At 39.0% G+C, this 24223-nt stretch overlaps 1 protein-coding gene across 5 annotated transcripts in view; it reads right to left on the bottom strand.

Moving 5' to 3' along the window:
• Positions 1-6143: 6143 nt before the first annotated feature.
• PANK1 (pantothenate kinase 1) overlaps positions 6144-24223 on the bottom strand; it is a 48478-nt gene continuing 30398 nt past the window's right edge. For 4 of the 5 annotated variants that reach the window (XM_065843843.2, XM_065843845.2, XM_065843840.2 and 1 more), the window contains 5 exons: positions 16842-17095; positions 14420-14596; positions 13891-14014; positions 8286-8411; positions 6144-7664 (listed from right to left, as the gene is read on the bottom strand). In XM_065843843.2, coding sequence (XP_065699915.1) covers positions 7605-7664; positions 8286-8411; positions 13891-14014; positions 14420-14596; positions 16842-17095 — 741 coding nt within the window. In that variant the 3' untranslated portion in view covers positions 6144-7604. Of the gene's footprint in view, positions 7665-8285; positions 8412-13890; positions 14015-14419; positions 14597-15248; positions 15329-16841; positions 17096-24223 lie in introns of those variants that run through there. The other variant, XM_065843848.2, reaches the window with a different exon arrangement.

The following is a 24223-nucleotide window of genomic DNA, read 5'->3' as shown; positions in this document are numbered from 1 at the left end:
GTTGCTCAAAAAACAAAACAATTCTGCTAAAAGGAACTCAATTTCTTTTAAGTACATTCAGCATTTTTTGATTCATTTAGCCAGCCAGCTTTGAAAATGAAAAACTCATTTGACCATATAGGTTTTTTGAATATACATTATTTTACAGTTCTTATTAAAAAGATAAAGAGTAAAAACTTTCAAATACAAGACAGTGCTCTCACTGTTCAAATAAATTCCAATAATAATTTTTTATTTCAATCTCCAGGTGAAACCTAAACAACCTTCTCAGGGGAGCAGCTTCTCACAGCTTGAATTATCTTGCCCACATTATGCCACTGTATTTCACAAAAAATGTGTTCATACACCACATTTACCGTGCTGCCTGAGTTGCATGCTTGGCTAATGGTATGCTGACCATCAGGATTTCGATGGGGTTAATGCCAGCAGGAGGAGAGAGGGGGCAGATTCAACAGAGTAGGTAAAAATACGACTATCTCGACACAGTATTACATCTGCCAGTTGGTAATGATTTACTGATTTACACAAGAATACTTCTATTGCAGTCTCCTAACTGATGCAACTGTTAAAGCTGTAGGAAAGAACATTTTGATCAGCACATTTTTCCTATGGGCCTGAGGCAGTGATTTCTTCATCCTTACTGGTACACATATATTCCCACTTCCACCCAGCTTAGCATTTGCATTGGGAATTCCTACAAGCTGAGAGCAGCTATTTCATTTTGGTTCAATTGGCTAGCACATATGAATACAAAACAAAACCCCAAACAACACCACCCCTCACCCCCCCCCCCAGCCAAGTCACAATATACCAGTGGCCATACCATCTTGTTGCTTGAAGCACTGCTGTCTCTGTTGCAACAATCTTCTGCATTATCAAACCAGCGACTGTTCTTGATGAGGCTCTGTTTTGCTCTAAGCATTGTTCCTCAGTGTTTTCAATACAGCAGACACTATGCATTCCTCTACAGGGGAAAGATCCTCTCAGATAAGAATACACATTTTTATATATACCACTTGGAAGAAATAATTCTAACATATTACATGAGAAAGTGGTAACATGGTTAGTTGAGGCCATATCCCCACTGACAGGTATTAATGGAGATGTCAGTAACAGGTAAACTCAATCCTGCACAGGCATTGCCCAGGCTGCTTTGGTATATAGAAGCATTTTTTAAAGCATAACTTCTGCTTTGTACTAGACACAAAGTTCAGATTCACTCAAACCTTGAAGTTTGCAGAGAAATACATGGAGTCATCCATCCAAAAAGCTGGAAAACAGTGTAAGTGGTCAACTTGGAAAGGCACCTGTGAAGCTGCAAGCGCCCTGGTCATCACAACAAAATAAACCCCACACTTAAGAACAGGTAGTGACACATTGCTGTTTTCAGTACAACATTATGCCATTTCAGACTGTTTGTCCTCCTTTGTTGCCTTAAAGCATACCTTTAACTTGATGCTTCATAGTTGTAGCTACAGTGTTTATAAATAAAACACACAGAACCCAAGCACTCTGCTCTGGGTTCTCTGCCGGTTGAACCACCCTGCCCATCCTAAGCAGCGTGGGGTTTACTGGGGGAGGCTGCTGACCCCTCGCTGCAGCCAGCTGCTTCGCACAGCTGCACACAGCAGCAGGTCGCTGAAGGCCAGCAGAGAAGAGCTGTGTTTCTGCCAATATGATAGAATTGGTTTTAACGTAAAAAAAGTACATTCCATACTGTGTGTCTCATGTACCAAGACAAGCCATGCTTGAGACCAGGCTACTGCTTGCACTAGAAAGCACACCTGCATCTAGAGACCAAATGCTTCAGCACATGTCAGTGGGTACTTTACACAGGGATGCTTGACCCAATAACCACAAACTGCTTCAGCTCACAAGCACCTGGCTGCAACCTTCCTTCACACCTCTGAATGAGGACAACAGGCTGCCTACCATTCTGCAGAACAACCTGACCCCCCACCTCTGCCACCCATCTCTGGCTGCATTAACAAAGAGCCAGCTAATTGCTTGCCCTGCAGGCCCCTTCCCACTTTGTCCATGTCACTCCCAGAAGCCCTGTTCCTTTCCCAGGTTCAATAACTTTCCCTCTTGTGAGCCTCAGCATTTCTTACTCATTTCTCCTCCATCTCTCCAAGTGCCAGTACCTCCCCTCGCTTGAGATGAATCTCAATTGCCAAGGCAGTTGACAGGTTCTCCTAACTTTTACAGTTAGAACCACAATTTTTATTTTGTTTCTTTTTTGCTGGGATTTTTTTTGGGGGGAGAGAGAAGGCAGTAGTGGGAGGTTTGAAGAACAGACTCTTATTGCACAGTTTCCGCATCTCTTAACACACTAATAATAATCATGCAACTAGTAAGTTCTAATCAGCACCAGTAATACTTAAAAGAATCAGAAACTAGATTCACCTTTTAGATTCAAAAAGAATTTATTTTCCAGGACATCCTACAGATTTGGTGTCTTCTACCTCCCAGGTACTGAGGGGCATCTAGACACAAAACAAACTGTGGTCTTTTTAATAGCCTATATTCCATTTAATCCCAAATTCATAAACACCTTGTACTTTAAAACCAGATCCCAGTAGAAGAAATAATCCAACTGGAAACAATCATGTATGTTTATTTTGTCACCAGTTCAACCCCATATGGTTTTCCCTTTTCTAAAATTCTGCTGTGTTCTGCCAAAAATCACTTGCAAGTATCTTGTGACAGTCTAACAGGAACATAAGCGCTGATAACAGTGAAACACCAGGACAGCTTTGAACTGCAAACATCCCACTTGTCCTGGAAGTCAGATTCTTGTACTGCCCTCATACACCCCATGCTAGTATCACAGTATGTTTGGGATTGGAAGGGACCTCAAAAGATCATCTAGTCCAATCCCCCTGCTGGAGCAGGAACGCCTAGGAGAGGTCGCACAGGAATGTGTGCAGGCGGGCTTTGAATGTCTCCAGGGAAGGAGACTCCACAACCCCCCTGGGTAGCCTGTTCCAGTGCTCTGTTACCCTCACTGAGAAGAAGTTCCTTCTCAAATTTAGTGGAACCTCTTGTGTTCCTGCTTGATCCCATCACCCCTTGTCCTATCATTGTTTGCCACTGAGAAGAGCCTGGTTCCGTCCTCGTGGTACTCACCCTTTATATATTTATAAACATTAATAAGGTCACCCCTCAGTCTCCTTTTCTCCAAACTAAAGAGCCCCAGCTCCCTCAGCCTTTCCTCATAAGGGAGATGCTCCACTCCCTTAATCATCTTTGTTGCCCTACGCTGGACCCTCTCCAGCAGTTCCCTCTCCTTCTTGAACTGAAGAGCCCAGAACTGGACACAATATACCAGATGTGGTCTCACCAGGGCAGAGTAGAGGGGAAGGAGGACCTCTCTCGATCTACTAACCAGCTCCCTTCTAATACAGCCCAGGATGCCATCGGCTTCCTTGGCCACAAGGGCACAGTGCTGGCTCATGGTCATCCTGCTGTCCACCAGGACCCCCAGGTCCCTTTCCCCTACATTGCTCTCTAATATGTAATTTCCCAACCTATACTGGAACCTGGGGTTGTTCCTGCCCAGATGCAGGACTCTACACTTTCCCTTGTTAAATTCCATCAGGTTATCCCCCGCCCAACTCTCCAGCCTGTCCAGGTCCCGCTGGATGGCAGCACAGCCTTCTGGCGTGTCAGCCACTCCTCCCAGCTTAGTGTCATCAGCAAACTTGCCAATAGTACACTCAGTTCCCTCGTCCAAATCGTTAATGAATATATTGAATAATATTGGCCCCAGTACTGACCCCTGAGGCACTCCACCAGATACTCGCCTCCAACTGGACTCTGCACCATTGACCACCACTCTCTGGCTTCTCTCCTTAAGCCAGTTTGCAACCCACCTCACTACTCTAGACCACACCTCCTCAACTTAGCTGTGAGGATGCTGTGGGAGACTGTGTCAAAGGCTTTACTGAAGTCAAGGTAGACCACATCCACCGCCCTGCCATCATCCATCCACCTTGTTACATAGTCTCCTCTATCAAATCAAATTGAGTAAATACTCCATCTTAGCTGTGTCTCACTCTTCAGTCAGCATTAGCAACTTTTCTGCAATAATTTAGTCCACAAACTTTACTTTAAAACATAGACTTGTCTTCCTATGGGATGTGATTAGACTTTTCGAAAAAAATATTAAAATATGTGGTTTCTTGTTGTGGGGAGAGTAGCATGTGTTTCAACATGAACAAATGTTTGAGTCCAAAAGAAGCAGAAATTGGTACAAGCCATCACAATTGCAAGCAAGGAATCCCACTTGTTCTGCTCCAATTTACCTTAATACGTTTCAGAAAGAGAAGGTAGATTAACACAGCCTAGCTTGTTAAGAGATCTCACCAATTTATACCAGAACAAGTACTTTGAATACATATGAAATCTGCAGACTCACTGATCTTCCTTAGGGAAGTCTCCTCCTTCACTGTTCTCAAAACAAAAAGATTCAAGGATATGGCTATTTCTAGGTTCTTAGTACAACTCCTCCATAACAGGGCAACAGAGCTTGCTTGCTCAAATTTCCAGTTTGTACCAGCTATATACAGCAAAGGTTCATCTATGTAGTCCAGTAAGACTCTTCAACTGTTTTCAGACTCCTTAGGTACCTCTGAAGGAGGAAGTGGGACAAAAAATGCTTCCACCAGATGACTGTAGACATTGACTGGATACAAAACCACCAGAAAAAAAATCCAAGAAAACAGTGACGCTCTTAAAACAGGCCCAAAGTGCTCTCCCCTATAGCAAAAATACTGGGACAGTGCTAGAAAACAATCACGCTGTCATTTATCTATTACCTTAATTGCGGAGGTACATGGAAGGAAAATAAAAGTTAGGATTAGCAAAGGCAGGCAAAGCCTAAAGGTAAAGCAGCAAATTGCAGTACTAGCAGATTAATATGATGGTCCTGGTGGAGAAATAGAAAAAGAAAAAAAAGAGTCAACTGTAGATTTCAAGGCAACAAAGACTTTTGCAGCAGGCTTTTGTTCCTCGGTGCAGAAGGAATTTAGCTTACAATGTCACTTTCCTCTTACACCAGTCTCCTCTAATTTCTCTGGCTTAGTGACTTCTCACAACTCTCCATCCTATTAATTTTAGTTTGCAAATATTTTTCCCAACCAAATGTATTAATTTGTGCAGTATGTACTTCAAAGTATTTTTTCTAGTCTTAACTACGACAACTTACCTATGAAGCATTTTAAATTTCAAATCAGCATTTTGAAATTAAAGTTTTATTTTGTCCTTCTCCTAGAACTGCTGTGATCAACTTCACTGACAGTCCCTTGAATCTTACAGCTAATGTTAGGGCTACCAGAACTGGGCTTTCCTCCTTCAACCACAAAGACTCAATCTGTGCATCTTGCATGGTCCGTATGTATTTTCCTGAATGACTTGCTAGGGTTTCAATTTTGTCTGTTTTTGAGGACTGGAGGATTTTAATCTTAAAATAAGTGGTATTTCTTATTTGTTTACTTAACACTATATTTTTCCCTCACATAACCATAAATGCTAAGAATGCAAGAACACCTAATTGATATATATTCCCATATAAAATTTCCTTCAAAAATTGACCAGGGAGAAAAATATAAGAATCTTTCTCTGAAACAAACAAACCAACCCCACAAATTGGCCTGAGTTCCACAGTTTTAGCAAAGCATATTTATATTGTCAATGTTATGCTTCCCTCTATGGTTTATCATAAGAAGTGCAGTCACCTCTTAAATTCTGATGTCTTCTTTAAAACAGAAAGAAACAAAACCAAACAGAAACCCCATACAAACTAATCTTCAGTTGCAGGTAAAACTTGGCAGATAAGCTTAATGAAAGTTTCATTTTGCTAATGAAAAGTTACAGGCATTGAGTAGAACTATCCCCACCTATCTCAAGTTCAATATTACATGAAATATCAACTACAACATGCTATTTATCTCATGTTGTAGATTACAGTCTACGAAAAAGTCAACTTCTAGCAGGCAAAAGCATCAAAGACCAAAGCAATGTAACAAAGGTTAAAAAACCATCAAAACCCAAAGATTTATCATGGAAATAACTAGTTGCATGTGTCACAAAACAGTGTTATGTACTTCAAATCGCTTATTTCAATAAATGAATTTCACAGATACATTAAAACCATCAAAACAGTAGTGGTCTTTATTTCCATTAGACAAGTTAACACTTGAGTTAACATTAATTTATTTCAACATTTGGGAGATACAGAAATTATTGGCTGTTAAAAAAGCAAAATCAATACCCTTCCAAAAATATACTGGATAATACATGTGTCTGAATTGGATACTGTCCCTCTGATAAGCCTTTTACATTATGTGACATCACATACAGTTTTACAAGACAAAATAATTTATGGACTGATTTTCAGCCTTTGATTTGTGAGCCCTCATGGTGTAAGAAAAACAAGTTCATACACGTTATGCAGCAACCTAAGTACACAGATTTCTAAAGGGTCTCAGTTCAACTGGAAAAAAAAAAATCTAGAGAGATCCACAAATCAAAAAAAAAAAAAAAAACAGAAAATACTGTATTGGAATAAACATTCAAATCTTAGTGTCCTGAAGGGAAAGCTAACGTTAGCTTAAAACCAGAAAATACATCAGTCAGTATTTTTCTAATTTTAGAAACTGGGCTTTGAAATAATGCAGTTATCAGCTGTTTTTTATTAAGATCAAGTTAAAATTGCAGACTGCAGAAAAGTCTTCAAATAAATGCAAACAAACCTCCCTTTGTCAACTAACGCCAAGTATGTACCCTATAAATAACATCTGTGCTACAGAACTCTTCATATAGATCAGAGAATTTGAACAGAAATTCATTTTAGTGCCAAGACAATATTTAAAATTTTAGTTCACATCTTGTTTAAAAATTTTAATATAGAGTAGAATTCGAGCATTCTGTTCTTGTTGCAAGTCATGACTACTGAAAAGTTACAATCTTAAACCCCCTGCCAAGTTTTCTCACAGTGTTGCTAAACAACACATGCAGTCACAGAAAGCTTGTAAATTTCCATTTTGGGGGAACAGGGGAAAGTTAAACATAAAAAGTGTCTCATCTAATGAAGAAAGGAAAGGCAAAAAAAAATATAAACTGATGACTAGTTTTCACAGTAAAATGCATCAGCTTTGTAGTTTCATTTGAAACCAAGAACAAATCATGAAACGTCATGAAAATAAGATTAAAAAATCTCCTAGAGTGATTACTAAATGAAGTTAAAATTACCACACTAATCAGTAAACCCCAGAAGAAAAGCAGATGTCTCATGTCACAGGTCCTACATCAAACAGTATCCACTTTGAAAAATAAATCCATAAAATCTGTATGTTTGGCCACTTTGCACATTTTTCCCCTAAAAAATACAGTGTACAGAAAAAAAAAAAATCTCATTATTCCCAGTATGAATTCTGAAATATAAGCTCAAAAACCCAGAAGTTAAAGATCAGATAAAGGGATTTTAAGTTATTTACAAATCCAGCAGGTAGAACTACCATAATGGCTTCATTTCCATCCTTGTAGTGGCTTTCACTCTTATCCAGCAGCATCTGCAGTAGGAATCTCTTCAGACAGCTTCGTCACTGATCATCTGTCATTTTAAGCAACTCTAGAAGAGCCCCAACAGCTCCAAAATAACCCTTCAAACAAGGCAAAAGCAAAGCAAAACAAAACCAGTCAAATTACAAAATAAGACGCAAGCATGAGCATCTGTTAGGGCAATTTAAAGGCCTTTCTTGTAATATCAGCCCACTGTGCCAATTATTTGCTGTATTTGAATTATGACTTAATATGATCTTATTTAGGTCCAAGAAAGGGCCTTATACTGGGAGAAATCTTATGCAGTTCTCCAAAATTGTCAAAAACGAAGAAATTACAGAACCTTAATAATGATGCTCTATAGAGGTAGGGCAGTTCCCATTGTGAACACATCCATCTGACAGTTACTTCAAAACTACGCTTACAAAAATTACATCTACTTGAAGTTTATATACCAGATCACACAAATGAACACTGGTGGCGTTAGGGTCAGAAAGCAAATAGAGATGCGCAACATTTAGCAATAAATACAAGATTAGTGATCAAACCAGGGAGTTAACAAGGGGTATTTTCAAATGAAATTGTAATTGAATTATATTTATGCAGATATTTGTTTCTGCATTCACTTCAAAGCAATGGCATTGAAATTCTCTCTTTTAAATTCACCAAGAATCACAAGGTTTTTGCACTTATTCATAAAGGTTCAACATGTATTTCCTTACCTCATGTTCCAAAAACAGAGCTTTCAGTTGTCCCTTGGACCAATAATCCATAGCATATGCTAGCACCTTCATAGAAATCATATTAATTCTGAGAAAGTTGCCAACAAATACCACTTTGTCAATGTTCTGTAAAATTGAAAAGCAGACCAGCAAAAATTACATTCAGCTATATTATTTGCCTCATTCAACATGTACTTCTGCCTCCACTATAAAATTAAATGGGAGTTCTGGGTTACGTTTAAATTATCCAGACAGAAATTAAAAAGAAAAATTGCAGTTACCGACTGCTAAGAAGAGATGTTCTAAGGAAAAACAAGTTTTATTCCAAGGAAGGTGAGAACCTGATATCACAGATGGTGAATATTTGCTTAAAAGCCCAGGACCTTCACAACATGGATTATGAGTAGTTTTTTGTTTTGTGCCTTTTTTTTTTTCTCTTCCAATAGTATATTACATGCCTACACCGAAGACATCTTTTCCCCCTGTTTGTTAAATGAAGTGACTTCCCAGAGACCACTATGATTATTAAATCCAGATGGAGAACCTCTGAAGGGTATCTGAGAAGGATTACGTTAAAGATGGGAAGAAGCACCTTTCGTTATCTATTATCAGAACTGTGGTTCCATTTTCAAAAAGTAAGCAAAACGTGGCCTCGAAGATACACAACGTGTATTGCATTCCTTTGTTACAAAGCTCACTTGAATTCAGTTTTCATAGAGAAGCTTAAGATCTTTGAACAATCAGCACTACACCGCCAGTGAGGCAGTCACACACTACGCTAACTTGTAAGCACATCAGAACACGTAAGCAACAGTTCTAGTGCTTAAGCAATACCCATAACTACCTGACCAAGCTCAGTTTTGTCTGTTATGCACAAAAACGTACTCATATTTTTAATTGGTGTACCACATGATATGCACCATACACTAGAATTGGTCTAGAAGATTCAGTAGGAGACCAAATCCTGGAGACATAAGCTTTTACAGAAGTCTTGAAGCAGCCCTGGAAATGTATTGTCAAGAGTCCTCTGCTGAAAATCACCACCAAAATCTGTACAGAGGCTGGAATTACCAACTGTTACCTCTCTACATTCACACAACTCTATAAAGCCGAACACATGGTTCTGCAGCAATTACTCTGCTCCAGGCTGCAGTTTTGTTGTGTCCAGTCCTGTGAATGTGACAGACCCCAAAGAACATCCTCACTTGGATCCTCCACGTTGGAGAGTGCTGATACCCAGATGGAGTAACTCATTTGATCTGCCTCCAATGACTAACATGTCTGCCTGTCCTCAAACCAAACAGATCAACACAGAAGACTGTGCCGCCATCCAGTGAGACCTAGACAGGCTGGAGAGTTGGGCAGGAAAAAATTTAATGAAATATAACAGGGAAAAGTGTAGAGTCCTGCATCTGGGTAGGAACAACCCCAGGTTCCAGTATAGGTTGGGAAATTACATATTAGAGAGCAGTGTAGGGAAAAGGGACCTGGGGGTCCTGGTGGACAGCAGGATGACCATGAGCCAGCACTGTGCCCTTGTGGCCAGGAAGGCCAGTGGCATCCTGGGGTGTATTAGAAGGGGGGTGGTTAGTAGGTCAGAGAAGTTCTCCTTCCCCTCTACTCTGCCCTGGTGAGACCATACCTGGAATATTGTGTCCAGTTCCAGGCCCCTCAGTTCAAGAAGGAGAGGGAACTGCTGGAGAGGGTCCAGCACAGGGCAACAAAGATGATTAAGGGAGTGGAGCATCTCCCTTACAAGGAAAGGCTGAGGGAGCTGGGTCTCTTTAGCTTGGAGAAGAGGAGACTGAGGGGTGATCTCATTAATGTTTACAGATATCTAAAGGCTGAGTGTCAGGAGGATGGAGCCAGGCTCTTCTCGGTGACAACCAATGACAGGACAAGGGGCAATGGGTACAAACTGGAACACAAGAGGCTCCACTTAAATTTGAGAAGGAACTTCTTCTCAGTGATGGTGACAGAACACTGGAACAGGCTGCCCAGGGAGGTTGTGGAGTCTCCTTCCCTGGAGACATTCTAGACCTGCCTGGATGCCTTCCTGTGTAACCTCATCTGGGTGGTCCTGCTCCAGCAGGGAGATTGGACCAGAGGATCTTTTGAGGTCTCTTCCAATCCCTAACATTCTGTGATCCTGTGTGAAATATTTCAGGTTCATAGTTATTTATCCCCTTAGAATCCACAGTCACATCACCATGCATTCATACTCATTCCTAGGAACTTATATGGGTGAAAATAAGAACTTCTCAGATTTCAAAAGGCTGCTATTAAACATGGTCAAAAGCACTCTGCATCCTCTGACAAGACAGTTTTGTCTCTGAAGTAGTTTCTGACAGAGGAGGGACAAACATGTAGCTAATTTCAATGTAATGCAATACCTTCAAATTGATTAGAATCTACATTTGAATTACATTTTCATGAATTTTTTTTCTGAATATACACACAAAGCTACTGTTCCCATAAATTCAAGCAAGCATAGTATAAAAATAAAGTAACAGAGTATAAAAATGAACTTTAAATCTAAAAATATTAGTCATATATACTAGAATAGCAGACTGTATATCAACATACAAATTTCATATAATTTTTTGTTTTCCAACATTCCTTGACTTGACAAGGTTAAAAGTTATTTTAAAGATGTAAAGCTTCCTAGACTTTTGAACTAATAACAGCTTTAGCATTTTTTCGGGAATCAAAAATGAAGAAATGCTACTTTTATTTCTTAAGGGAGTCTTGCCAATTTACTTTTAAATTGTTCACTGCTGAAGACAGAAGTCTTAAACTGAGGCAGGGATGGTGATGAAATGCTTACTTAAACTAACCAAATTACAACATCCTACAAAAGACACACACTCTCTTTCAGTCTGTGGGGTCTTGCTAAATTGTTCATCTACCCTGTAGCAGAAAGCTATAGCGGAGCTTCATTACAGTATATACAAGTATTCGCCAATATAACTGAATAGGGGAATCTATATCAAAGATGCAATAAAAACCCTACACTTACTTTTCCAAGAAGCCCCGTTAAGATGCAGCTTACACATTCTGCTAGCAAGAAAAATATAAACCAGGGAGATTGGTTTCCTTTATGTAGTTCTACTATGCCTAGGACAGACTGTTTCAAATGATGTGTAGTCAAATGGTTCCAGACTATGGAATTTTTCTACCCCATTGCCAACTTTGTACAAGCAAACTTTGCTTTGAAGTTCTGCAGACAGAATATTTCATTTATTCCCCAGCCTCATTTTTTTCCTGCACATATGCAAGTCATTTTCAACACAATATTAAAGCTGCAATCATTGAAAAAAACCAAACCAAAACACCACATTACTTATCAAAACTCATGCTTCAGGGCATAAATAGATTTTGTCAAAAAACCTAAAAGTGAGCTTCACCATAACACTAATCTAATACACAAACTGCAAGGAAGAATACACCCTATTCAACTGATTTTAAGCTCTTATTTAGGCATTTCATTCATCAAGCTTGGCAAGAGTCAGAGCCATATCTCCCAAAGGCAATTTAAGCATCTAGATTATTTAGCAGAACAATAGTATTACTTCCACCCCCCTACCCCTCCAAGAGCAAGCTATCTGGAGATTAGCTTACTTGCAATTATGAAGTCTTGTATTTTTAATAGTATATAAAGCTACTAAATGAAGTTGTCATTCTCTAAAGCTACAAAATTATTTAGTTCAAGTATTGGAGAAAGCCTACTTTGACATTGCCTGTGAAATGATGAATACCTTACACATAAATCCACATTCCTCCAAAAAAATTATATGGATCACACCCAGTTTTTAAGTAAGCCTGCCCACGAAACAAATATGTTCGGAACTCTTTCACAATGTCTCAGAAGTGTTAGTTTCATTAGTAGCCCAACTTCCTCCCCTGATTGCGTGACCTGCGGTTCCCTGTTGCCACTCTCCATGCTTTGATAGCCCTGTACAATGCTGCTTGAACTCCATGCCACAAGGCAACACTGTAAAGAAGCTGAAAGCAAAGAGAACACTGAAAGAGAATTGTCCTGACTGGAAGAGTCAAATTGCCCAAACAAATAAAGTCTGTAGCCACTTCTCATGGTGAAGGGAGGTTATCGGTGGCATTTGATAGGTGCACACAATAGGACTTGTACTGTTCAATGTATCTTAAAAGTCTTCTAGAGAGGGATATTATAGCAACAAACACAGCATTTATTGGCATACAAAGTTATCCAGAAGAGTCAGAGTAAAAAATGAACAGCATAGCAATGCTGAAGAGACTTACACCCAGTGGCTGAGGAATAAAATGGCAGATGAAGTTAAATGAGTGAAATGACATAAATGGAAAGGGAACAAGACACAGACTTCAGCATTCAGACACAATGACAGGCTCCAAATTAGCCACCACCACTCAAGAAAGACTGTGGATAGTTTCTTAAAAATATGAGCTCCATGCTCACAAAAATAAAATATTACGAACTGTTAGTAAAGGAACTCAATGTGAAATTTATCAATATGGCATCACATAAATGAATTGTGCAAGCACACTCTGAATACTTCATGAAGATGTGATAATTCAATCTCAAAATTAGAACCATAAAAAGATTTCAAAAATTAAACAGTGGGAAAGAGACAGAGTGTCTTCCATAGCAAAAGGGATTAAGTATTAGGACTTTCTGGCTTGGAAAGGCCAAGAGGGATGCGTGGCAAAAGCTTATTAAAAACAAACAAAACCACAAAAAAACCCACAAAGTCCATCAAAAGCACTAGCGATGAATTATTTGCAATTTTTCATAAAGCAAAAAGCTAGACAGGACCAAATAAAGTAATCTGATGGCAGTTTGGTGAGTTTCTTGGGTTTGTTGGGGTCTTTTTTCTGGGCTGTGTGCATGTATTCTTGATTAAAATAAAAAACCAGCACTTTCTTCTAGCCACTGAATACTGCAGAGCTGAAATCATCTATGTATTAAAAGATTAGATACATTAATTGAGAGCAGATAAAAGAGATTAGTTATCACCTAAAAGTAAAGGATGCTGCTTGCAGCTCAGAACAATCCATTCAGAGTTATCGTGCCTAAAGAAAAGAATGTAACAAGCATTTGGCAGGAGCTTCAGGCAAGATAATGAACTATGTTTTTATTATCTGACCCAATAAAATGGATCTTATATCTATCAAAACATTTAACACCATACACAATTCAAACCCATCATGCTATGGGAACAAGCCTAGTAAAGTACTATTTAAAAAAAATATCTGTCATGGTATAGTAAGATCTGCTAATAACTACAAGGCAATTGAGAGTATTAATTCGGATTACAAAGGTGCTAATATCTATGCATTATGGCTTGAGAGCAAATTAACAGCTTCAGGCATCTGTGGTTCAAGGAGATGTTTACAGTTAACTTACAGTTACAGTCAACTTTTTCCTCCCTTCCCTACCTTTGAAGCTCAAGGCACCTTACACTTTGCATCAAAGCATACATACAACACAAATCACAAGAGTCAGGACACCATATTAAATGTGCATATTTACCAAGGCCAGTTCACATTTTTGTATTCTGATAATCTTACTATGTTGTTTCTAAAGGTCACAGTAAATATGCTATCTTACCTCATTCAACGCACACATGCGAGCAATAGAACCTATGTTGTTGGTGATGGTAACCAAAGTAGCTCTGGCCAAGTCCTCTTTACTGATGGAATCTCTCTTTTCTTTACTCATCATATGACCAAAGCTGTGTGAGGAAGATTATTCCTTTTAATATGAGTTATTCAGGAGTGCTAAATGCCCTTAGAAATTTTATCATTTAATAAACTTTGCTTAGATTTGACATCCATTAATTTGAGACAGATTTGAAATGTGAAAAGTGATCTCATTGGGAAGGCAGAACAATGACACTTCAAGACACTTCTAAAATAACTGTAATACAAATGGAAGCAGACTACATCAAGCATTGCTTATATCAGTTTATAAAACAAAGGACAAGAAGTAGGTGACAGATCTAAGGTGAACCATGTGATACATTCAGAGTGACATTTCCACATGGACAGAGTGCATAGTCTAGGGATTATGCACTCAGTTCAGCATGCACAGTAAGTTTCCCAAAGAACTCCTTAAAAACAGCTCAGTTAACACATACCTTGAGGCTACAGCAGACCCTTGAAGGCCAAACCGTTCATAGTCTCCTCCATAAATATCTTTCACCAGCTTATCCACATTGGTGCTGTCTCCTTTGGCAGCCATTTCTAGTGCTTCTTCAAATGTCTCGCAGCCAGTCAGCAGACAGCACAGGCCCAGGAATGTTCCTCCTCCAAGACTAGAAAAGCACAGTTCCTTCAGACCAGCAGCTTGAACCAGCTTTTACCACAGCTCTTCACACTCCCATTTGCAACATGGTCTGCATAGCTACCAACTGTATCTTGCAACTCAGAGAAATGAAGACACACACTCTACATTCAGTTTCTGTTTAACACAAATGTCATCCAGTGTGGTTTTAGCTGAACTGGTCTTAAGTCCTTAATATTTAAAAAGGAGAAATGATGCTAAAGAAAGGGGTAGCTGAGAATAAGGTCCAATCCAATAACACAGACGTAAGTTTGCTATTTGTAACACTCTAGAAAAGTTTCCCTCGTGCAAGAATAATTAGCCAGCAGATCACTTAAGTCAGTGATGAAAGAATAAACAGTGATCAAAGCTAAACATCTATGCAGGGGCAGGCAGCCAAGACAGATCTTGTCCCCCTAGCCAGCGGCAGAAGGCAGACTGGTTGGTTTCTGTTCAGTGCTCCAAAGAACTCTGAGCAAGGAGCAGTCATTTTAATATCCTCCACAGGCTCAAGTACAATATTCACTGACTATATAAATTTATCAGGAAGTATTTAACTGTGCATAAGAAGTTGCTAACACATTTCATTAAAATTCTACTTTGGACTCTTCAGTCTCAACAGACATGAACTTCAGCTTACTAACCTCTACATCCTTCCTCATTCTTTCTTAACCCTTGAGAAAGTTAGCTTATTTGCACTGATTGCAGTCACACCAACTGGAGCCACTGTAAATAAGAGGATCAGTGAGACACCACACTTGCACTTCACAAAAAAGCACAGGAGTCAGATAGGAACACTGTTCAGTCAGCGCTCTTGGATTACTAGGCAAGTTTTTCAGAACACTGTAGCACTGTAATATATTCAGCATCTGAAGAGCAGGAAGCTCTGCACACCAGTCACAAGACAGTATTGGTTTCATCATCTGAAACAAGTCAACAACCCACTGCAGTCATGTTTTTCCTTTCGTAGTAAAAAGTTTCAGAAGCACATCTACAAATATCAAAAGGGCTATGCTTGAAAAACAACCAGAATTGCAAGAAAACCAATACCGCTTCCATTCAACTTGCATTCATGTGTATTGCATACAGTAAAATGGCTCATGGCTATCATTGTGGCAAAGATATGCCCTAGATAAGGCAACAGAAGACACACATGCAGTCATGTGCAGTATGCAGAAGAAACTTTATTAACATGTACCATGCAGTGAAGAACAGAATGTAGTTTTTAAAGGGACTAAGAAAATCCAAAAAGCTTCTTCAGTTGGTATATTGGAAGGGGTTTTTTTTGGGGGGGAGGTTCTGTTTCAGTAGTTTTTTGTTGTTGTTTTGTTTTAAGATTAAGAGATTACTAAAAAGGAAATCTATCAATTTAGTTTGCACATTTGAGGAAAACGTGGAATAAATTTATTGGTATTTCTACTAGTCTGAATGGACGTATTTGTAAATAGAGTGGTTTCCTATAAGTAAGCGCTGTCGCCACATCTCTATGTAAAACTTAAACATACCTCAGGCAGGTTTTTAGCCTTGGGAACAAAATTCTGCATCTACACTAACGAACTCCTGAACAGTCACAACTAAATTTCTTACTGAACATAGGCCAGAGACCATTCCAACTCTGCTGTACCCTACAAACCATTTCAGAGATCAGTAGATGACCCAGGCTGAAATCATACTGAGGACAAAGTAAGAATACAGACAATGAGATTCTAGTCTTTACACACTGGCATTCCTTAATTTACCAGCATCGTCCAAAGACTAGCGCAACCAGTAAGGAAAAGAGATCTAGTGAGATTCCTCTGCCAAAATCCAGTAGTAGCAGGTAATTCTACAGAGTTTTCCTATATTCTGGATACATTTTAAGTATTAACCAAAGGTTTTTGTTCAGCCCAAACATTTTTATTTTACAGCTCTGGCTGTAAAAGCAGCAGAGAAAAGACTGATTTACTGGAACAGCTTTATTTTGCTATTTCACAGCAAGAAATAGGAAGTAGGTAAGAATGCCAAAAAGAAACTAAGGCAGCTCTAAAGCTAAATGGATTGATTATTTCCCTGATGTAGACCCTCCCTCTGTAGAAATCCTTGTATATTTCCAGCCTTGCTACTGATGGGCTTTTAAAAGAAATGGGAAGACAAGCACAATTTGGGGGTGCACCTACAAGTCACATTGTCTGGTTGTATCTGTTCAATTATTAAGGAGTAAATAAAGTAGAATTAAAAGAACATATAATTAAATTTACCTGGATCCTGTGACTCTCTTATAGTTGTCCTTGGAATACACAGCTAGGATGCTGACCCCTGAGCCTATGTTAACTAGCAGCATAGGATATGGATTATCAAGGCAGTAAGGTTTTTTCTGGCACTGTTCAGGATTTGTAGGATTTTCAAAATAATAGCACTCTGGTTGGCCATTGAAACCAACCGAATCAACATAAAGAAGGCCCTGGATCAAACAGTCCAATTCATCCAGTTTATGAAGTTGTAGATCAGCAATCTGGAAGAGAACAAGAAATTAATAAAAAATGTTTTCTAGTATAATACAACACTAAGAAGGATAAAAGGCTCAGCTGAAGCACTTTGATCACTTTAATAGTAACACATCATGCTACCTGAACAGTACAAAGATCTGTTGAAGAATGAAGTCCAAAGTAAAAAGTTTGCTATCTGCCTGACAACAGGTACCTCTGAAAACAATGATGTGCTGTGCAGTAAGGTTGTTCAATACCTTCACTTTTGAAATAATGCCTGCTCTGCAAGCAGGAAACATTTCCCCCTGCTCAGTATTCTGAAGCAATAAATTTATTTCCCCTCATCCCCAGCCCAAGAGGAGCTGTGTTCTACAGATTTCGGACAGTATCTGACATGTGCCCGCGCAGCAGCATTCCTCAGGATGCACTGTGCTTTAACTCATCATCCAACTACATTTCCCAGCAATTTAATGAAATATTAAGTAGCAGCATTAAGATCAAGGAACTTAAATAAGAAGACAGGTTAAAGCCTTAAAAAGGGCACATGCTTATGTTAACATGCATTAAATATGCAGTGGATTATGCTTAAAAGATTTGTGCTTTTTTAGTATTTGTCACCAGTTACCTGAGAGACTTATTTCTTTAAATTATGATGAACACTTCAAAATGCCCCACGAAAAAGAGCATATTCCCAATGTTTGGTGAAAAATAATATAAAAAACCCAAACAAAAATATTGTCAGGTCCATACCCCCAGCAAAATGTTCATAAAAATTTAACTGTAACAGAAGGCAGAAAATTATAGGAGCTTAAAGAGGACATTCCCCCTGAGATCTCACAGGTTAAACAGAATGCTATGGCAAGTAGACATGTCTGTTTACTAGAATCAGAAATTGCATCCTTTTCTTGAAATACGACACAGTGACAATCTGTAGAAAGTCTCCTTTCCAGGTGACATTGAGCTTAGACTTGTGATAAGGAGAGAGAGGAAAAAAATAGTAAAGTTGCCTGTCCAAACCCTGAGGTCATTTGCATCCTCACATCTGCAAACAGGTCTTATCTAACTCCACTTTCTAGCAGAAAAAGCAACAAAGTATTAAGAATAAAAGGGAGTTACACAGCACAGAGCTGATTCTCAAACATTTGCATACTGCAGGATGTTTTTATAACACCTAATGGAGAAGATTTACAATGCTAACTATCTCCTATTTTTAATTCTGGAAGCTATATTAAGTCACTATAAAGAGGAAAGATATTTCTGTGGAACGGGCATGGCCAAGAGGTTACATTCTTTCGAGCTATTTAGATCTCCCCCCTTAACTTTTTTCTCTACTTGTACATAGCTCTAATGTGCCTTAACTGAAACCCATTCTACTCTTTGGGTCTGCCCTTTTGTTATACTTGCTAGTCCTCAATTCCTGGAACCAAATAAAATAAGTAAGACAAAAACCCCCACAAACCAGCAGTCTCCAAGACCTCAATATAGAACCAGTTATTCATAGGACAAAAAGGACAGGTGGAGATAACTACTTCTTGTTTCAGTATTTCCTCCTGTAACTTGTGCAATCCCACACAAATTACAGTTACAGAAATGCTGCATAAAAGACTTGAACCATCTAGCCAGCAAATAAAAAATAAACACAAATTGAGAGAAAAGGATTTTAAAGAAACTCTACAAAAATCACAATGCTACTTTACAAGTATCTTGGATTTCTTCAATTTCTTGCTATTACAGAGGAAAAGCTCCAATCAAGAGATATATAAGACATTAACATAAACACTTCATGCACTTTTCCTCACAATGGACATCATATGGAGCCCACTAAGTCATAACTCGTTAGAGAATTTCTTTTGTTAAAACCCAACTAATGTCGCACATAGCTAGTCAAAATAGGATTCTACACTAACCATGATCTTTCTCCAGGTTATGTGCTGTACAGCCTCAGTTTCCTCATTTTACTATATGAGCCAGATGCTGTGTGACCAAACACAATCTATCACAGACACAACATGCACAAACGTGCTATGAACCAGAAGCCCGCTACACAAAGACAAGTCATTAGCAGATTTACGGCCCCTATTGTCAAAACCTCTTTGCTTCCACAAGCCAAATAACCAGCCACAAGCTACTTTTGTGTCATCCATGTTACATTCCTATAAATAGGTAATCATCGGGAGAAAACGTGCAAGATATGAGCAAGCAATACAAATCTAAGAGTAAAACACTTGCATCAGGGCTAAGGCACACACAAAAATCCTTGTTTCTACAAATTCTCTAGTCAGCCTACCAATTTTGTGAGGATTGAACAAAAGAAACTAATCAAAGGTTTTTTCTCAAGCACTATGTATAGAAGTTTAATTAGGTCCAGCCATCCATGTATAAAAGACATACTAGAATTTGCTCTGCTTTTTATAGCTCTGTGCTATATTTAACAGCTGATATACTATAAGCAGAAAAGTCCTATTACTGCTTTCTTTCATGTATGATATTCATACCAGACTGAAAAAAATATTTCCCTGCGTTGTTGCAGCAGTCTGGTTTTCATTTTTGGAAGGAGCAAGACTGGCATCAGTATTCCACATCGATCTGCCAGCTCTGCAGCCACAAGACCTCTGAAGCTCCAGACACCACAGGGAGACACCACTCTTCTTGTTTCTGAACACAAATTAGGGCACAAGTTGCAATAAATGTAGTAACCTCATCTTGGACAGGAAGCCATGACAGAGCCAGGGTCATAATTCCCAGTCCTTTTCCCTGGATATAGAACTGCCTCTTCTCTGTTCATTTCTTCACTCAGTGACTCAAGCAGCAAAACTTCATGACAAAACAGATGTGCCTGTAAACATCATAACTAAAGTATGAGCAGGCAAACGTTCTTTCCTGGTGCCATCACCTGACCTACCGCACTCTACTTGTCCTCACATTTCAGCTGTTCAAACCATTTTTCCTTGCAGGAACTGAAGTTTATGCACAAAAATGCAAAACAAAAATGGGAATTGTGTATAAAAGCACATTTTAACTGATCTTTTTCCTACAACTTTTTATAAAATGCATTTGCAGATATTTTCCAGCCCTTTAGAATCCCGAACACGAGGGCAGACAGCATAATGATCAACTTATACTGCGCTGCACTCCTGTAAATATTCACCACAGCACCTCTCTAGAAAAGTTTTATGTCAGAAAGTTGTGCTGTGACAGGAAGAACTATAGAACAAAGTAGTATACAGGACCCTGGAGGGAAAATTTATGATTGTTACAAGGAAACCATATGTACACTTTAAAAATAATTTTTCTGCATTATAGTTGGACTGTAAAAATTCTTCTTTATTTTAGACTGATTTTTAAATACTATGGGAAGGAAAAAAACAAACAGACTTTGGACTTCAAGGGACTCTTCAGGACTATCAAAAGGAGGGACCTGAATCATGTTTACAAGCAGGTGCAACACAGCAAGAAAGCAGTGAACACTTCCCCATAACAATTCACACTTTAGCAAACAAACTCCTGAAACCCAGCTGATTTCAAGGATATATAAAATGTCTGTAGTCGCTGTGTACAGATGTCACTCCAAGGAGAACGAAAGCCACTCTTGCTGTACACTTGCAAAACATACTGGAAAACAGTGACGCCTGTTCAAGTTTAGGCTTTTGTTTGTTTGCTTTTTAAATAATACGCATTATGTCGGAAAATTTTTAGCTGCATTTAAATACCAGGCAGTATAAAAAGAAAAAAAAAAGTGGTACCAACTTGCTTAAGTTTTGAAGTATAGAAGCACAGAAGTTGAAGGCTTGGGTCACATTTATTTCTTTATGGATGAGTAAATATTTCCACCTCAGCAAGAAAAACATTAAACAGCCCAGCTATCTAGAAGCAAGCTGAGGGCAGCCATGACACAACATGCAGTAAAGTTGAAGCCTAATGGATCAACACTGGTACGCTCATGTCTTTTCAGTGAATCTCCAGCTCATGAAAGATTTCACCCAGTTTGAATTTTCACGCTGTTACCGAGTCCTGGTGAGCACAGTGATGTTTATATTCTCATTGTCTTTACCTCAACCCCAACTCTGCCTTTTTCTGAGCTCAGATGAGGTACTCGCCCTAGCTCACTCCACACCCTGAGGCTGGGAAATATCCATTCACATTCAAAGAAGACAAAGTCTAATACAAATTAAGAGTAAGCCCCACTTCACTGAGGCAGAAGATTGACTCTGCACCAACTTTGGGCAAAAAAAAGCACTAGTCTGGGATCCTCTGCAGAGGATCTGCCCTCTTCACCCAGCTAGCTGTAAGGATCCCTTCCCTCTCTTGACAGGGAAAAAGATGCACATTGCTTCTCCCCATTCCCTCTGAAGAGTTTCCTCACTTCTTGCAGTGGTGGTAACAAAAAGTATCACTGTTATTTCTCCTGTTCTCTGAATCCCACTTTCAGCTCCAGCCCAGGTGTACCCACTATAAGCAAAAGAGGTACAAGATTTTAGTGTCTTACACTAACTAAGAATGACACAGTGTATTCATCCTACAACACAAGGACAGTGAGTTTCTCTGTTTTACGATAAATACAGCCTACAAGTCATCCACAGGCACTCAGTCCATACTACAAAGTCAAGCCTTAGAATCAGCTAATAAATAGCACAAGGAAATCACTCTCTAACAGCCAAACTTACTCTTTCTTCCCCTGCTTCAAATATTCCTTATCGACTGATTGGGTTTTTTTTGGCCCAGGCCCTGCTTCCACTGAAGCCAGCAGTATAATTTCTATCAAGACCAGACAGGTTCTGTAGGTGTCTGTTCAGGAAAGGAATACAAATATCCCACCTTTGAGCCATTGCAATCAACAGGAATTTTGCAATAGAGAAGGTTTTAGGCAAAGGTCTGAATAGTCCTTTCTTCCCTCATCCCCTATGCATCCTTCACATGGAGTTGCTTTACAAAACTGAGTGACAGCCTAGGGATTCATTCATCATTACATTAACTGCATACTTTTTGTGCAATTAACATGTGTGCACTATCATGAAGGAGTCAGAGAGTATAAAGAGATTTATATTACAGGCACATGGGAAAACAAGTTTATGTACTCCTTAATTTTACAGAAGTGATATTACTTGAGCATTTACAGAACATCCAAGGTAATAGTACATAGCTGGGGAAAAGGAGCGAGGATTATCAGAACTAGGCAACAGATTTATCTGTGCTTTAACACCACTGTTACCTGAAAATAAAGTCATCCAGCCAAAAAGACCAGTCATTCAGAAAGGAAATAAAAATAAAAACAAAACAAAAACAAGATAAAACATTCTAAGCTGGAAACAGTCATTTTAGTGAATTACTTACTGATGTTCTTCAATGAGCATTAAGTGTAACCATATGGTTGCCAAAATTATCTCTGTGGTCTAGTTTAATGAATAGAGTCAGTTTTCCTACTTCCAGGGGAAGCATTCAGATCTCAAGACTGAATCAAATGATTTGCCAGGCAACTGATCGCTTTTACTGGCAGTCACCAAGCAGTCCATGGAGACTCCTCCAGGTCTCCTCCCACCTAATGCTGTGGATCACAGGAGAGGGAGGTCAGACAGCTAAACTTTGCTAGCTTTGTAGATTTAGTTGTCTTTCTATGGCACAGAGGGTAGGCTTAAAAGAAGATGATTCCCAGTTTTATTTATTTTTTAACATGCAAAAGCAACAGAGATGTCTAGCTCAAATCTATTCAGTTCATTTAGGGATTCAGAATTAGACAGTGGAACAGGAAAGTAATAAGGTGTTTGCTTGTCTATTTTAAGTAGAAAAAGCTGCTGTAATTTTAGAAGGATTCCTTCTTTAAGATTTGAAGGTTGTTTTGCAATATGTTGCATCTTTTGTCCTAAATGTATGCAATCCTGAAAATGCCATAAGCATCTAAAATACCAAGACAGACAAATAACTTAAAAGCAGGTACAACAGGGAAATAAAGGGCCAGAACAAAAACATGTTATCCACTCTCAGTTTCATGTGTTTCCTAGCATTTAGCCAGATCTTTTGATGAAATTAACAACATTCACAAAGATACTTTAGTTTTTCCACATTGCTTCTAAGTAACCAAAACAGTAACCTTTAAAGCCTCCTCCATATTAGGCATTATACCACATTGAAGTCTGCAACAGCAGCATACTACATTTGGCACATGTTCTCTACTTCTACAGGTACATTAGAGTGATCAAATATTTGAAACAGACATTTCAATGCTTTGAGAGAACAAACCCGAAGCTGTTGCCTAATGTCAATTTACAGACAGCAGAACACACAGAGATAGCCAGCTGCTGTTAACAATGTCTAATGAAGTGTGACAATTTAAGTGCCAGTAAACAAGACACTCAGTACTTCAAGAGAGATTAAGCAAGCAAACCTTCATGTAATGGATAGTATTTTGCTTCTGCAATACTCTACAGATATTACAGTTTGAGCCAAGAAACACCTGCTATAAAGGAAGGTGTGGACCTGAATAGCTGTAAGAAGACGTGTCCAAAGCACTCATGTAGGTGTGAGTGCACTTCACTGATTGCTTCGTGCTGTGAAACACCCCAGCCAGCCTTTATAGTGTCGTTCTTAAACTACCTACAAGTGTTGCATTAACACAGAATGTTAACTAACACTGCAGATGTGTGGGATTTCAATGCCTAAGTCCACTAGTAATTTGCTATTCGGCCTCATATTTTTGTACAATAGCCAGCACAATAGCCTCAACTTCAACCATGGCTTCCAGTGCTACATCAATTCTATTGCAGCTGATATGACAGAGACTGGTTCCTCACTGTAAATAGCATATTTACACCAGATAAAGACAAAGCTATGTAGAAATGACTAGCTGTGATATCCAAGCAACTTCCAGTTCAATTTTACAGCTGTGGGAGCAAGGGACATGAACTTTCTTACTAAGTAAGCAACTCTAGCCACTATTACATGATGCAAGAGAGATGCATTTGAGAAGACTGACCATTCCAAAGGGATAGTCACCCTCTCCAGAAAGTCTCAAAGCAACCTCCCGTTGTCACTCAAGAATGTGACTTGAATCATCCCCTGGACATATGGAAGAATGCTTGAAATCCTGAACTAAGGCCACATTGACTAGCATTAGAACTCATCCCCTACTGTGATGCCAACATCCTTACACAGCGTGACAC

The sequence above is a fragment of the Patagioenas fasciata genome, chromosome 8 (genome assembly GCF_037038585.1).
Source record: "Patagioenas fasciata isolate bPatFas1 chromosome 8, bPatFas1.hap1, whole genome shotgun sequence".
Taxonomy (NCBI): Eukaryota; Metazoa; Chordata; class Aves; order Columbiformes; family Columbidae; genus Patagioenas; species Patagioenas fasciata.
The sequence above is the reverse complement of the archived record's forward strand: the minus strand, read 5'-3'. Positions and strand labels throughout refer to the sequence as shown.